This window comes from Zingiber officinale, chromosome 7B, assembly GCF_018446385.1.
Source record: "Zingiber officinale cultivar Zhangliang chromosome 7B, Zo_v1.1, whole genome shotgun sequence".
Classification (NCBI taxonomy): Eukaryota; Viridiplantae; Streptophyta; class Magnoliopsida; order Zingiberales; family Zingiberaceae; genus Zingiber; species Zingiber officinale.
The window spans coordinates 118277515-118291316 of NC_055999.1; the positions used below are offsets into that span (position 1 = coordinate 118277515).

Consider the following 13802-nt stretch of genomic DNA (forward strand, 5'->3'; position numbering starts at 1 on the left):
TTGCCCGGCCGGGCGTACATAGAAAGTCTTATGTTCGACCGGTCCTTATCTGACCGATCGTATATTAAGATCTTTGTGAGGCTAAGTGTCTTTGAGCCCGATCGGGCATACACATAAAGCCTTATGTTCAACCAACCCTTATTCGACTGATTGTATATTAAGATCTTTGTGAGGCTAAGTGTCTTTGAATTCGGCCGGACTTTGCCCGGCCGGGCGTACACATAAAGTCTTCTGTTCGATCGGTCTTTATCCGACTGGTTGTATATTAATTAAGAACTTTACTAAGCTAAGGGTGCTAAGCTCGGTTGACCTTTTGCCTGGTCGGGAATACACAGAAAGTCTTATGTTCGACCGACTTTTATCCGACCCATGCGAGCATAAAGAGTTTTTAGAAGGCTTAAATGCGTAGAGCCCGATCGACCTTTCTTCCAGTCGAGCTCTTTTGAACTCGTCTAACCATTTATCGCTTGAGTGTATTATTTATTTAGTTCCAGGGTAAAGTCCTAGAATCCTTATACCATACTGGGTTTGTAGCCGGTCAGCCTTATCGATCTGAGCGTCCTACTTTAAGGTTGTGCAGGCAAAACCTGAAAACTTTAGGGCGGGGCGATCAACAGAATCAAGTACAGAATGTTCTTCTATCCTGACTTTGACCGTCACATCACCATAACTTTGACTATCACATTATCTTCTGGATCCACTCGCTATAATCCGCATCAATAGACAATTCATTATCATTGCCATCGAGTTAATCCAAAAGATTATGATAAATCATGATGAGATTTTTTAACCAGACTGAGATTTTTATCCATCGTGGTAGTAAAAGGCGAATACGCTCGCCCCCAGCACCTCCGTCAATCCGTTCCAGGGCCAACACGGAAGAAGTAAATCACAGATGACTACTAATCTTTAGACTAACACATAAAGGAGAAGATTTTTATCCATCATGATCATAAGATTATATGAGTGAGAAATTATGATCTAGTCTTGGTGACTTGATGCATTCAATGCATCATAAGCCTAGGTATTTGACTTGTAGATGATTGTTGTATGTATACAATCATCAGTTATGTCAGCAATTGTCCAAAAGGATTGGCGATTCAGGTTAACGAATATTGTTAGTCTTAATAAACCACTCATTTAACACTAATTCAAATATAACCATTTGATAAACATGTAAGGAGATAGAGCACTTATAATGATAACCGAATCATGACCGCTATCCGTTATCCGACAATAATTTATTACGATCCCTCTCTGGATTCACCGTCTATCCCAGATTATAGTTTAGACTAGGACAGATGACTGAGAGCCGCCCAAAAGCCACCGACAGTGGGTAAATGGTCAGACAGCCTAACACTAAGCGGGGGACGACCTTCGGATGGTCTTCGATCACTCGTCCCGACCCAAACTACCTAAGAGGGACGGTGAACTCAGAAAAGAATCGCAATCAATTGCAGCCGAATCCCGATTCATTTTTTTATGGACTAGAAGATCTTGGCTCAAACAAAAAAATGTGATCCAAACACAATACAACTTCAAAAGAGTTGGCCAAATCCAGAACATTGGGTGATCCTAAAATCCGTCAGGTGGAAAACTAAAAACATATTATGATATGAGCTAAGTTTAAACAGGTTGAAAGATCCAAATCCTAAAACTCAATGTATAGTTTAGTCGAGCTTAGCTTGACCCAACCTTATCATGGGTCGCTCCTCCCCGCTTCCTTGAAGTAACCTTAAAAAGTTGGATTTATCAAAAGAATCGCAAATAGGCCCCTCCATTGCCTATGAACCATCAGATGTGCTTTGCGGAACTCGGATTCTAAAAGTTATCGTTACAAGAATACTTACACAGATACACAGAGCAAGATGAACAATGAAGCCTTAGGAACACTCTATTTGACTGTAAAACCCTAGTGCCTTCAAACAAATAGATATAGAAAAATTGATCGAATCTGAAGCCTTGGAAACTAGAGCGCATAAGCCTTTCAACAAAGCTATTCACTTCATTATTTTCAATATTACCTATGTAGTTGCTGCAATCCCCTTCTCATCTTCAATACTCTTCAAATGTTTCTCAGCCATCTGTATAAACGATAGCAAAGTGTCAATGATTTTTGCATGCTCTTAAATCTTAGTTTAAGGAATGCCTCAACCAACAGGGATGAACAACTCCAACAAATTAAGATAACAACAATAAATAACACTTTTAATTTAAAAAAAAAAAAGAGAGTACAAAACCATGAATTTGCAGTACTATGCAATTGCACCCTTCTTCCACCTTTGTCAAGAACAAAGTTTTCATAGGTTTCTCCAGCCACTGTTCCTGCTCCTGCCATGCTTTGTCAAATCCTAGGAAACCCCAAAGCACCATAACTCCACTCCAAGTCCATTTAAACGTCCCAAGCTTCTCCCTCTTCGCCTTCCACTCCCCATTGGCTAAATCCTCTTGTGAAAGTTCCCTCCCACCAATGCCATCTCCCCTTTCTAACACTTATTCTTCCCCGTTTCAGCAATTATTCCTTGTGCCACAGTAGAGAACACAGATTCTTTACTATACTCTCACTCTGTGTGTGTGTGCGCGCCACAGTAGAGAACACAGATTCTTTACTACTCTCTCACTCTCTGTGTCTGTGTGTGTGTAGCTACCAAGTTGCCTCCTTCTATTCACGCTGGACCAAAGATGAAATCTTGATTCATCTTCTGTTCTTTAAAAGCTTTGTTCAGAAGCTTTACCCTTTAGCTGCAAACTTGTTTCTAATTTTATCATGTTATGGGGCCGTGCTTCAGCAGTGAAGTAATGGAACATAACGCAAGTGGGGGATGGAGAGAAGTGCCCTGTTTCAAGGTACTGCACAAGGGCAAGGAAGATGAAAGCAAAGCTACAGATCTATAATAATTTTTTACAGAGCTTAAATGTAATAAATAATAGACAAAAACAGCAATGTGCTGGAGAATTATTAGTAGGATATGGAATGAGTAGAATTTGATGCGAGAAACAAGAAGCTCAAATGGTTCGTTGTCAATCGTTATCATTCCATTGAATCCAATCGAAAAGAACAAAACAAGAAATCACATCAGTCTGGCATTGATTTGTTAGCAAAATTCCAAGCATGGTGAATTATCCAACAAGAATATCTAACAGTTCGATGTTATGGATGGGAGAAGATTGGTAGATTTCTTCAAAATGATTCAAATAGAAAGGGAGGAAAAGAATGGTTCGAACGGATCGAAAGATGAGGTTGTTTTTGATTGTGCACAAACAAAATCCCTCTTTATTCCAACGCAAAGCACAGAAAATATGGGAAACGAAAGAGAAAAGAATGGTTTTGACCTACCTGACTACATCTCTCCAACGCCACCGTCTTCTGATGTTTCCGGCGAAGACGAGGAGGGTAGATCGAGATCGCTGCGTCTGCTCCTCCGGCTTCCGCTGTAGATGATGGTGACCCAAAGCCCACTTCTCCTCCTCCTACTCCTTTCCACCTCGTCGCCCTCCGCTTCTCCGCGCCCCTCGCCAACAACCATCTTCGATCCGGCGTCGTCCTCCGCTGGCATCCGGAATCGGCACACGGGGCACGACCCGCGTATGCCCAGCCACTTCACGATGCACACCTCGTGGAACCGATGCCGGCACGGCATCTCCCTCACCGCAACCGCCTCGTCTCCTCCGCCATCCATCCCGTCCAAGCACACCGGGCACTCTTCCTCCTCACCCAATACATCCCGCACCGTCCTCATCGCCTCGATCGACGCCTTGGACGCCGGCGACAGGCCTCCACCCACGCTGCTCTCGGACAATAACTCCGCCACAAGCGCCGCGTCCGCCCGCAGAACCACCATCCCTTGAGTCACGGGGTTGAAGAGCACGATCCGATCGGCCGGCTGGGAATCGTCCGCCGCTTCCTGCGGCGGCGAACCCGTCACTCCAAGGATGAGCTGGACGAAGCGAGGCGACCTACCTTCTTCCCCTTCGCTCAAGGCGTTTCGGATGAGCCGCTCGAGGCCGTCCTCAGCAGTCGCCGCTGTCAACGACTCCTCTCCCTCCGCCGCCATCGCTCGCCGCCTCCAAAGTGGTGCTACGTCTCCAACTGTCCCTTCCATTCCCATCGGCGAGCGTTTTGAACGAGCTCGGAACTCTCCTAGGCGGAACTCAAATTTAATCAACCCAAGTCTCTACCCGTCTCCCGATTGGATATCCATTCGGAACCACTACTAATATTTTTTGATAGGGTTCAACCCACGGACAATATTTTTTCCAGTGGACCCCGGATGTAGTGGCGCAGCGGATCTTATCCTGATGATAATAATTGAGAGGGGCAGGAGTGGGAAAAGATATTTTTTCTAGGCCGATTCGAACCACAAATTCGGAAGAAATAACAACCCGGTTCAATTCAAATCGAATTAGCTACTCATCAATATACGCTAATCTTTTAAATTGAGCATGTCACAAATAACTTTTAAAATATTATAATTCAAGTCACTCATTTACTACTGATATTTGACATTAATGTATATTTTAAAGAATATTTTTTTTAAAAAAAATAGTGAGTTATTTTGAAAAGAATAGAATCACTATATTTTTTTCCAGATTTTTTCTAGAAAGAAATAAGTCGGGCGAAGTATTTACAACATACAAGTGGAGGCAAGATCTTCTGGACTATTTTTTATGATCTAAGGGTGTGTCATTCTTATTTACAGTCGGATCGTGATCGTGATCCGGTCGCAAATAGTTGTAATATCTTTTTGGGGTTCACCGCCCCCACCAGGTTATAATTTTTGTTCGAAACGGGCGGTCGGAGGTCGCCCGAAGGACACCCTCGCTCAGTGCCCAGTAACCTGGCCACTTATCCACCACCGGAGGTCTCCAGCCGGTCTCCGGCCGTTTGCTTCGAATAAAAACTATAACCTGGTGAGGACAATGAACTCAAGAAGAGATCACAACAATTTACGGTAGGATCGCGACCACGATCTGGCCACAAATACGAGTAGCACATCCACTGAACCATAAAAAAGTAATCCAAGAGATCTGTGCTCCATACAAATGAGTATTAGGAGAACAGATCCTCTAGACCACTTTTTGCAGTTCAGGGAATGGTCCCTTTGTATGTATTGATGGGGATAAATGATTCCTACTTATTTTATAAATGGGAGGTATCCATCACCATCAATATATGTAAAAGTACTATTCTCTAGATTGTAAAAAATGATCCAGAAGATCCGATCCAAGGTACTGGTGGTGGTGGAGCTTGTGTTACCGAGACTTGGTGCTCTTTGGAAATCCACTTGAAAACATAAGTAACACACCCAAGTTGCTGTCCAAGAGATCTGGAACAGGTGAGTAGCATTGAATCTTAGCAGCGTAGAGAGGCACACAAATAATTTTTGTCTGCGTTGATTCAGTTATGATGAACATGGTATAAGACAACATGAACACTTCAAGAACATGCAAGAGAGACTAAGTAACCTGTCCTCTCGGATGGGTCTAGCGGCTAGCGCATGAGGTATTGTCATCATAAAATTTGAGAGTCGAATCTCGACAAAATCGAGATAAATACCTCCCTTATATGCTAATCACTATTCCAAAGACTAGTAACCGCCCATAATTTATCTCTTCCATGTTGACCTTAGGACGGATTGACGGAACGCTGAGACAAACGTATTTATCTTTTGTCATCATGCCATCAAGAGAGACCAAGTAACCTGTTAAACGCTGATGATCAAAAATGAACCAGAGAAATCATGGCATCCTCATTGTAGCTCCAAGAAATCATTAACCTTTGTGAATTTTCCTTCAAAAATAAAGGAAATTTACTGTAATTATGTTTACAAGAAAGGTACGACCATTGTGGTCTCTCTCCATTCAACTATCAACTACATAAGCAGCTTCCCTCTCAAATAATGTTAACTGGAGCAGCAACCTCTCTTTCTCTTCCCGTGATTAGAATAACGCCACTCTAAAATCATAGTTATAGAAATTTATAATGTCAATATCTCAAAGAAACATCAGCCAGTTGAATCATGTGGTTAGTCGACCATCAACCATGTTGAAACCTGCAGCTCCACAACCATCGAAGGGGATTAGTTTAGGCAATAGCAACTGGTACAAGAATCATCATCTTTCCATCCAATTTAGTAAATTTCCCTGCACAAGGAATGCAGTGTTAGTTTCAAGCCAAGAAAACATTGTTCGAACCAGCCTACTCCCTGCAACATCTTGCTCATTTTGTCTCCTCAAATTTCTGCCGCAGGTATAGCATTTCCCAGGTTCCTGATATTGAGCAAGAACATAACTGGCCTCTTAGTTTCAAGCCGAGATGACATTGTTTCGAACCAACCTACTCCCCGCAACATCTTGCTCGTTTTGTCTCCTGAAATTTCTGCCACAGGCATAGCATTTCCCAAGATTCCTGGTAATGAGCAAGGACATAGCCAGCCTCACACCCCACCAATATGAATCCTTTCTCCATTCACATATTTAATATCTGATCCTTTCTTTTTCATCTATTTTATCCATATGCCCATTGCAATGTCCTCTAGCTTGAACATCTGTAGGTTAAGGCCCTATCAATGAGTGAATCTAACAAGAAACATATGTTAGGTTGCAATGTTGTAAATAAAATCTCATATTGAAAACGCATAGGAAAGGCTATGAACTTATAATAGAAAGATATCTCCATTAGTATAAGACCTTTTAGATAAAGTCTAAAAATAAAACTATAAAGACTTAAGCCCGTGGACAATATCAGATGTCTAAATTCTTTCAGTCCTAACAATAGTATTTCAATATTTCAAAAAAGAAAGTCATATCTATACAGTTAACGCTGATACCCTTAAAATCCCCTCTTTGTGTTGCTTGCACACTGATTCTGCAATGTCGTGGGACACTGCATATTCTGGACTATGAGCCCGGGGGTACTTCTCATCAGGCCATTCCTACATGAATGTTAGCAGTTGAATGAGATCATTAGTTTCAGCAAAACACTTTAGGCAGATGGTAAAAAATAACCATTTCCACCCAAAATTAAGAGGAATGTAGAGGCTCAAACCAAATACTTGTACAATTGTGAAAATAACTATTAAAATATTTCCACTAACCACCTAGAAGAAACTGGTGATGATTAATAGTGTTTTGTATTAAGAAAACTAAAAAAAAACGATTTTATCATTAGTAATTTGAATTTAATGTTAAAAAATACAGGCCTTTAATTAGATGGGTGTCTGTAAGGGTTGAAGGGACACTTTCTTCACATAATATAAGAGGATATTTTTGCCTTAAGAAACCCTTTGCACGTCTGTGCGACAGTGTGTCAAGTGTAAGCACAATACAATATTCATTGACGCAACATAGGAGAGATTTCTTATTGCTGATCATCAGTATCAACTTTTTGATAATTTACTAGAATGATATATTTCAATTGTGTTGTACCACATTGGACTTTTCAAACCATGAATTCCGTGTATAATATAAGTATTGTTGGGACACTCCGGGAGCTAGAGGGGGGATGATTAACTCGTTCGCTTCGTTGATGATGATTTGTAATGGAAAACTCAAAGAAAATGCTAACACTTTAATTTACTTGGTATACACCTCAACGAGGTGACTAATCCAAGGATCCGGTCCTCTCTCACACATCCACTATGAAATAACTCCTTCTCGGAAACACTCCAGAGGTGGAGAAATCTCGTACAAGCTCTCAACAAGAATACAATTCAAGCAAAAAGTAAATACAATAATACAAATGGAAAACCTCTTCTTGCTTGATTTCTTAAAGTTTGTAAACACCTCTTGAACCTTAGAAGTGCAGCAACACTTGTCCACAAGAAGCTTCAAGAAATGGTGACAATACCGGAGAAGATCTCGGAGAGGAGCATTATATCGAGTTGCAGTGAAAACGCTATTTATCTGCACGCTTTAGGGTTCCCAATCGATTGGTCTTGATCTCAATCGATTGCTACGTCAGATTGTCATTCAAACCTACACAACGGTCATATCTCAATCGATTTATCAATTGATTTAAGGAGGATTAATCGATCAACTAATCAATCCAAAGCACCTCAGTGCTCTTGCGGAAAGCTTTAGAATCGATTGGGCTCCTTCCCAATCAATTTAGCCTCTCTTCCGAGTCATCACGAAAAATCAGCCCCAATCAATCACCTGATCGATTGGAGTGGCTTAATCGATCAACCGATCGATCCAGCCACATTCCGTGCTCTCGCGAGAAAAGCCTCCAATGGATTTAGCGTAGCCCCAGCTGATTGATTGGACCGCCTATGCTTGCGACACTTCCCAACTGATCGATTGGGACTCTGGCTCAATTGATTTCCCAACTAATTGACCAACCTTGACTTGCCTAACCAAGTCTAAAATTCTCTTGCCCAACATCCGATCAATCTTGACCTTTGGGACTTCGTCACCAAATATCCGATCAATCTTTTGACCCACTTGGAGTTTATCTCCTCGTGTCAAGTGTTCGGTCCTCCATGACCCACTTGGACTTCCACTCACCAGATGTCCGGTCAATCCTTTGACCCCACCTGAATTTCCACTTCTGTTAAGTGTCTGATCCTCCATGACTCACTTAGACTTCCACTTACCAGATGTCCGATCAATCCTGTGACCCGCCTGAATTTCCACTCATGACAAATGTCTAGTCCTCCCCCACTTGGACTTCCGAACACCAGATGTCCGATCAACCTGGCTTCACTCACCAGGATTTCCTCACTGCTTAGTTTTACTCTGAGTTCATTCACCAGGACTTTTCCTAGCTTCACTCACTTGAACTTTTCCACACTAAGTGTCCGGTCAATACTGACCCACTTAGATTTTCTTCTTCTGCCAACTTTCTCGTTAGTCTTACCCTTGCCTAACTTCCAGTTAGGACTTCCCAATCAAGTATCCGATCAATCTTGACCTACTTGACTCTTCTAGTCAACCTTTGACCGTCAATCTCCTAGATAGACAATTATACCAATAATCTCCATATTGTCAAACATTAAAACTCAAACATTAAGACTCAAGCTTGAGCCAACTCAAGCTTAGTCAACCAAATTGCACCAACAAATATAACAAATCACCTAAATTGAAATGTACCACTTGCTCTCCACATTTCGGTGAGGTTGTGTAGATGAGTCTATCCTGCCATATAAAAGTCCACTAGTGATATTTGTTCCCACGATGAAAAAAACCTCATCAACACGAACAAAAGCATCATCATCTGTTTTCATTATGTATTTGGCTGATTCAATATTTGTCTGTAGAAACAAGTAAAAAAATTTAAATAAGAGAATATCAAATTAAGAAAGTAGGTCTTCATAAACAAAGGTCCAAGCTTACCCCGTAAATACAAATAGCAATGGTTTTCAAGGTAATTAAGCTATAATAATCCACAAATGGCATCAATTGGATGTCTCCACATGTACCTGCCTCATCCCATAGCTCCTCATTTACCATTAGATTTTTATGCTGCATGATAAATCATACCATGTGATTTAGGTAACCCTACTATGCAAACCAACACAAACTACAATCATGGAACCCAAGAGAACAAAAGAGTGGTTTATTTAGCCAAACTCTTAACAAAATTCACTTTCTATAATGTGGACTGGGATTAATTTTCTCGAAAATAATGGACAAGAAATCCATCAGAGGGATAAAAAATTTGAACATGCAAGTATGCAACAACTTCAGAAGTAAAACTGTCTGGTCCAAGGGAAAGAATAAACCCAATATGAATTGTTTTTATTCTAAAAGCAATATCCATGGCATTCCTAATCAACTAAAAACATTTGCACTGCAAGAAAGAAATAAGAGATGAGACTCAATACTCAGGTTTCCTAACCTCTGCCATCTTAATAGTCCTATTGACTAGGTCCCTAAGTATAGAACTGAAATGAAATGGACAAGATAGTGCCAAGTTAACAGATAGCATTGATTGGGCATGATGATTCCTTTTAAGATTGTATAAGCCAATGCCCAATGGCAACAAATGCCTTTCTTGCTAGGCTGACCAACCTAGCTCCATATCATGCATACTCTTCCCTCATTTTCAAATCTCTGAAATTTCTGACAAAGTACTCTAATATTCCAAAACAACCCAAATTATCAAATCTAAATTCCCTGCCCTCAGAAACAAGAAGTAGAGTCATTACTTCCAGTTACTTAATTCTCTGAATGCAAACGAAGTTAAATGTCTTCCATCTACAGTCATCTGGATTCCCTCTATGCCCACTCTAATAGTAGCAATGAAAAGAAATCATTGCTTAAAGGGAAAATAATTTCTCTGCTTATCTCCCTCTTTATTGAGTGAAAATGAATTAGAGATATTGTGATGCATATTTGAGATGAAAACCCTTTTTTCCGTCATTACCAACTATTGAATTGCATCCCTCCAAATCATCCACTGCAACTAACAAAGAACCAGGAACAATTAGAAAAAGAAATATAATTGAGGATACTGCATTACTAGATCTTTCAAATCCAAATCTCCCAGTAGATCTCAACCAACCTCGGCACCAAATTTTCAACAGATAAATTCATCAAAGTTATAATACTGTCTATCACCACATTAGCAGCAACAGGCAGAGTGTAAAGGATATTTGCATGTCATCACAGCACAAGTCCAAGCTACTTGAACAAATAAATGTGGCATTTTGCGGCTGTAGTTGTCAAGTACTAAGTAATTTCTAGGATCGGGCAACACTACTAATCAACAAAGAAGATAAACTCAGTAATCTGCTTCTTTGAGCAATAGTTTTTGTAGTTTGAATAAATAGCAAGAATCAAAGTTAAATTGAATCAGACAACAGAAAAGTGTAGGAGGTATCTCCATGATGATCAGAACCGAAATCCATTTACCTTATGCTCTTTTTAAATGATTGTTAGAACTTAGAAACTTGAATGAAACTTCTGAAAAAAAACTGAATACAAAAGCTGACCAGAAGTTAAAAGTAACCAAATGTTACTCGGTGCAATAGATTAAATTCAGAGCAATATTCATGAAAAACTATGTGCAACCAGATCATTAACATGAGTGTCTTAATAATGTTGTCAGCTTGCTCAAATGATTACCTTTCTGACTGCCATCAGTATTTGAAGAAGGACAACACTCCTCTGCACCCCAATCATTAGTTGCAAACCAAGCATTCTGGAGAATCACTGGATCCTCTGTTAACTTACCACCTGAAGCTGAACATTGTAGTGAAAAATTATAGGAGGATCAGGTTCCCCAGGAAGAGTGTTCCTACTAAATCAATGCGGAAATTGCCAAGGAGACCTTCAGGAGTACCAATGAGAGTAATTGAAGAACCTTGAATCAAACCACATGGAATTTTCAATTTAAATGTGTCGTTGGCAAATTCTGACACGTTCATATTTTTAATAGAATAAGGGCATTGCTCATCTTTGTCTTTCTGCAGATTACTTTTGTTAGAATTTTTGCCCTCTATTGCAGCCTTAAGACTTTCCCGTGCAGAACTACCTTCCCCAATTGCCTCAATTGCTTGAGGTAATCCGGTATAGTGATTTAATAGGTAACCCAAATGATACCATGTTGCAAAGACCACTTCCCTATCTCAGAGACATTAATTGGCATGAAAAGATGCTGGGCCTTTTCATTGGCAGAAACTATGGAATAACCGTCCCCTGGAATTTGGATTGCAGGTGAGTCTTCAGAAGCCACCCACTCAAGCTGTTCTGAAGAATTATGAAACAGGTGACTTTGAAGTAATCTTTCAGCTGGGGGTTCTCCAATGTACCAAATCGTAAAACCAACAAGATGAATAGAAAAAATAATATAACACCTCCAGGCCATATCTTCATTTTTTACAAACTGTGAGTTATAAATATATTATCATACGATCATTCCCATATTCAGGCCTTTGGAAAGCCAGATGTTTACACTGCAAATCCAAGAATTGTCTTTGATTATAACGTACAGTTTAAAAGTCGAAGCACCTGCATTTATGATAAAATAGCATTTAGTGCTTACACATAGATCATAAGATAAGAGCAAAACATTAAGACAAAATGTCAGTGTTATATCTTAGAGTTAATACTGACTTGTATGTTAATGAAAGTAAAAGATATGGAAAATTACACACATCTGGATTTTTAATGCCAAGGAAAAAAAATAACAAATGGAGAGAATGTCAAGACCCACTTAGATTAAGGATCTAACTCAAACTTATTGAGTCCAACAACTAGCACAAAATACAAAATACGTCCCTTTCAAGATTCAAACTTTAATTCAGCCCAAAAAACATATACAATTGTCAAGATGCAAGGGCCAATGGTGGATTTACCACTACCCAAGCATCTCATACCAATGTCTCAACATGCCATGAATTAGGTTTGCTCTAATATCAATTGTCATGATCTAGTTAGATGAGAGATCTACCCCATTAATTTATCGAGTCAACATGCTACATAGTGGCTATCTCATCTAAGCTTATAAAGCACCTCTAAAAGCACACAACTCAACATGTGTTAAAGATAACTTAGAAGTACATTATTTGATCTTCCCAATCTAATTAGATGGTATTTAAATCATTAATCTAATTGCACTTTTAAAGCATACAATCACCATATGGTTGACAATATAATGAAGCTTACTAAAAAAGTTATTAGTTAATATATTATTCACTGATAAGTTATTACATAACATAAACAGATTACTTAATAAGACAATAACCCAAATTTAATTTAAAAACACCTAATTCCTCCCATCTGAAGGTGCAAACAACATTACCTGATCAACCTCAAGCAGAAGGCAATCACACTATTGCATTAACAACGCCTTAATCACTCAGTTGCTTTCGTAATGTTCTTCCTCTAATTTGCTTCTGCCTTGTTCGAAAGTAGTTATGTGAGATATGCAAAACCATGGCTTCAACTCTTAGACAACCGAGACTCATTACAACCATTGCATACTCGAACCTAATCTCACAGTTGCGCCCTCTCCCTTTCACCTCCTTTTATTGAATCACATGGTATCTTAACTGATTTCTTGACAATCAATAAATTTATTGTTACCAACTATTTCCTAGGATATTCTAAGGAACCTTAAAGGGTTCTCGTCATATGCTCAATCTCACAAACATAGCGAGATGATCTATGAGAATGCCAATCTCAGTTGATCCAAATCAAGATCAACTGATTTTGACAATTATAAACAAAGTAGTAAGGTAGCACTTACTATGATTGAAAAGGAATAAAATCAAAGTTTGGAAGTAGAAGCAACAAAAAAATAAAATGTAAATAGTAAGTAGTTGTTTTTTTAGAAGTATTCAAAAGTTGTTTAACTACAAAAATCCATTACAAGAAAGTACCATTCCAAAACAAAAAGAACCAATAAATTTGCACTTCAATACTAGAATCAACCAATGACAAATTCTTTTACGCCCACACCCAAAGCATAAAACATTTGTTAAGCATCCTCCTCTTCTTTTACTTGTAAGTATTAAACCGCCAAGACCTTATATACACTTATCCAAAATTTAAAAGAGAAAGAGATAATATATTTTCAATAGCCTAATCTGGTTACGTGTAGGTATTTATATACATAAGAAGGGAAAGAGGATCCTATAATTATAGTATGCTTATCAATCATTCATTACAATCAATCTTAATCCCTATAATAAAGTTAATCTAAATCAATCATAACTCTATAATTAAGGGAATCTTTGAAAGTATTCAACACTCCCCTCAAGCTGGAGCATATATGTTAATCATATCGTTACAAGGTTAGAATCGGTTTCCTCCTAATGCTTTAGTGACAACATCGACAACTTGCTTGGATGATA

General features: G+C 39.3%; 1 protein-coding gene and 1 pseudogene across 2 annotated transcripts; both read right to left on the minus strand.

Moving 5' to 3' along the window:
* Positions 1-1685: 1685 nt before the first annotated feature.
* On the minus strand, positions 1686-4120 carry LOC122007184 (E3 ubiquitin-protein ligase MPSR1-like). Of its 2 annotated transcripts, none has more exons than XM_042562994.1 (2): positions 3338-4118; positions 1686-2084 (listed from the first exon to the last, which is right to left on the minus strand). In XM_042562994.1, the coding sequence occupies exon 1, from the start codon at positions 4107-4109 to the stop codon at positions 3342-3344; it is 768 nt and encodes a 255-aa protein (XP_042418928.1). In that variant the 5' UTR covers positions 4110-4118; the 3' UTR covers positions 1686-2084; positions 3338-3341. The 2 variants fall into 2 exon arrangements, with proteins under 2 accessions (XP_042418928.1, XP_042418929.1); XM_042562995.1 differs by having other exon boundaries at positions 2062-2850; positions 3338-4120.
* A 1640-nt stretch (positions 4121-5760) lies between these two features.
* On the minus strand, positions 5761-11382 carry LOC122007186 (annotated as a pseudogene).
* Between the last annotated feature and the right edge of the window lie 2420 nt (positions 11383-13802).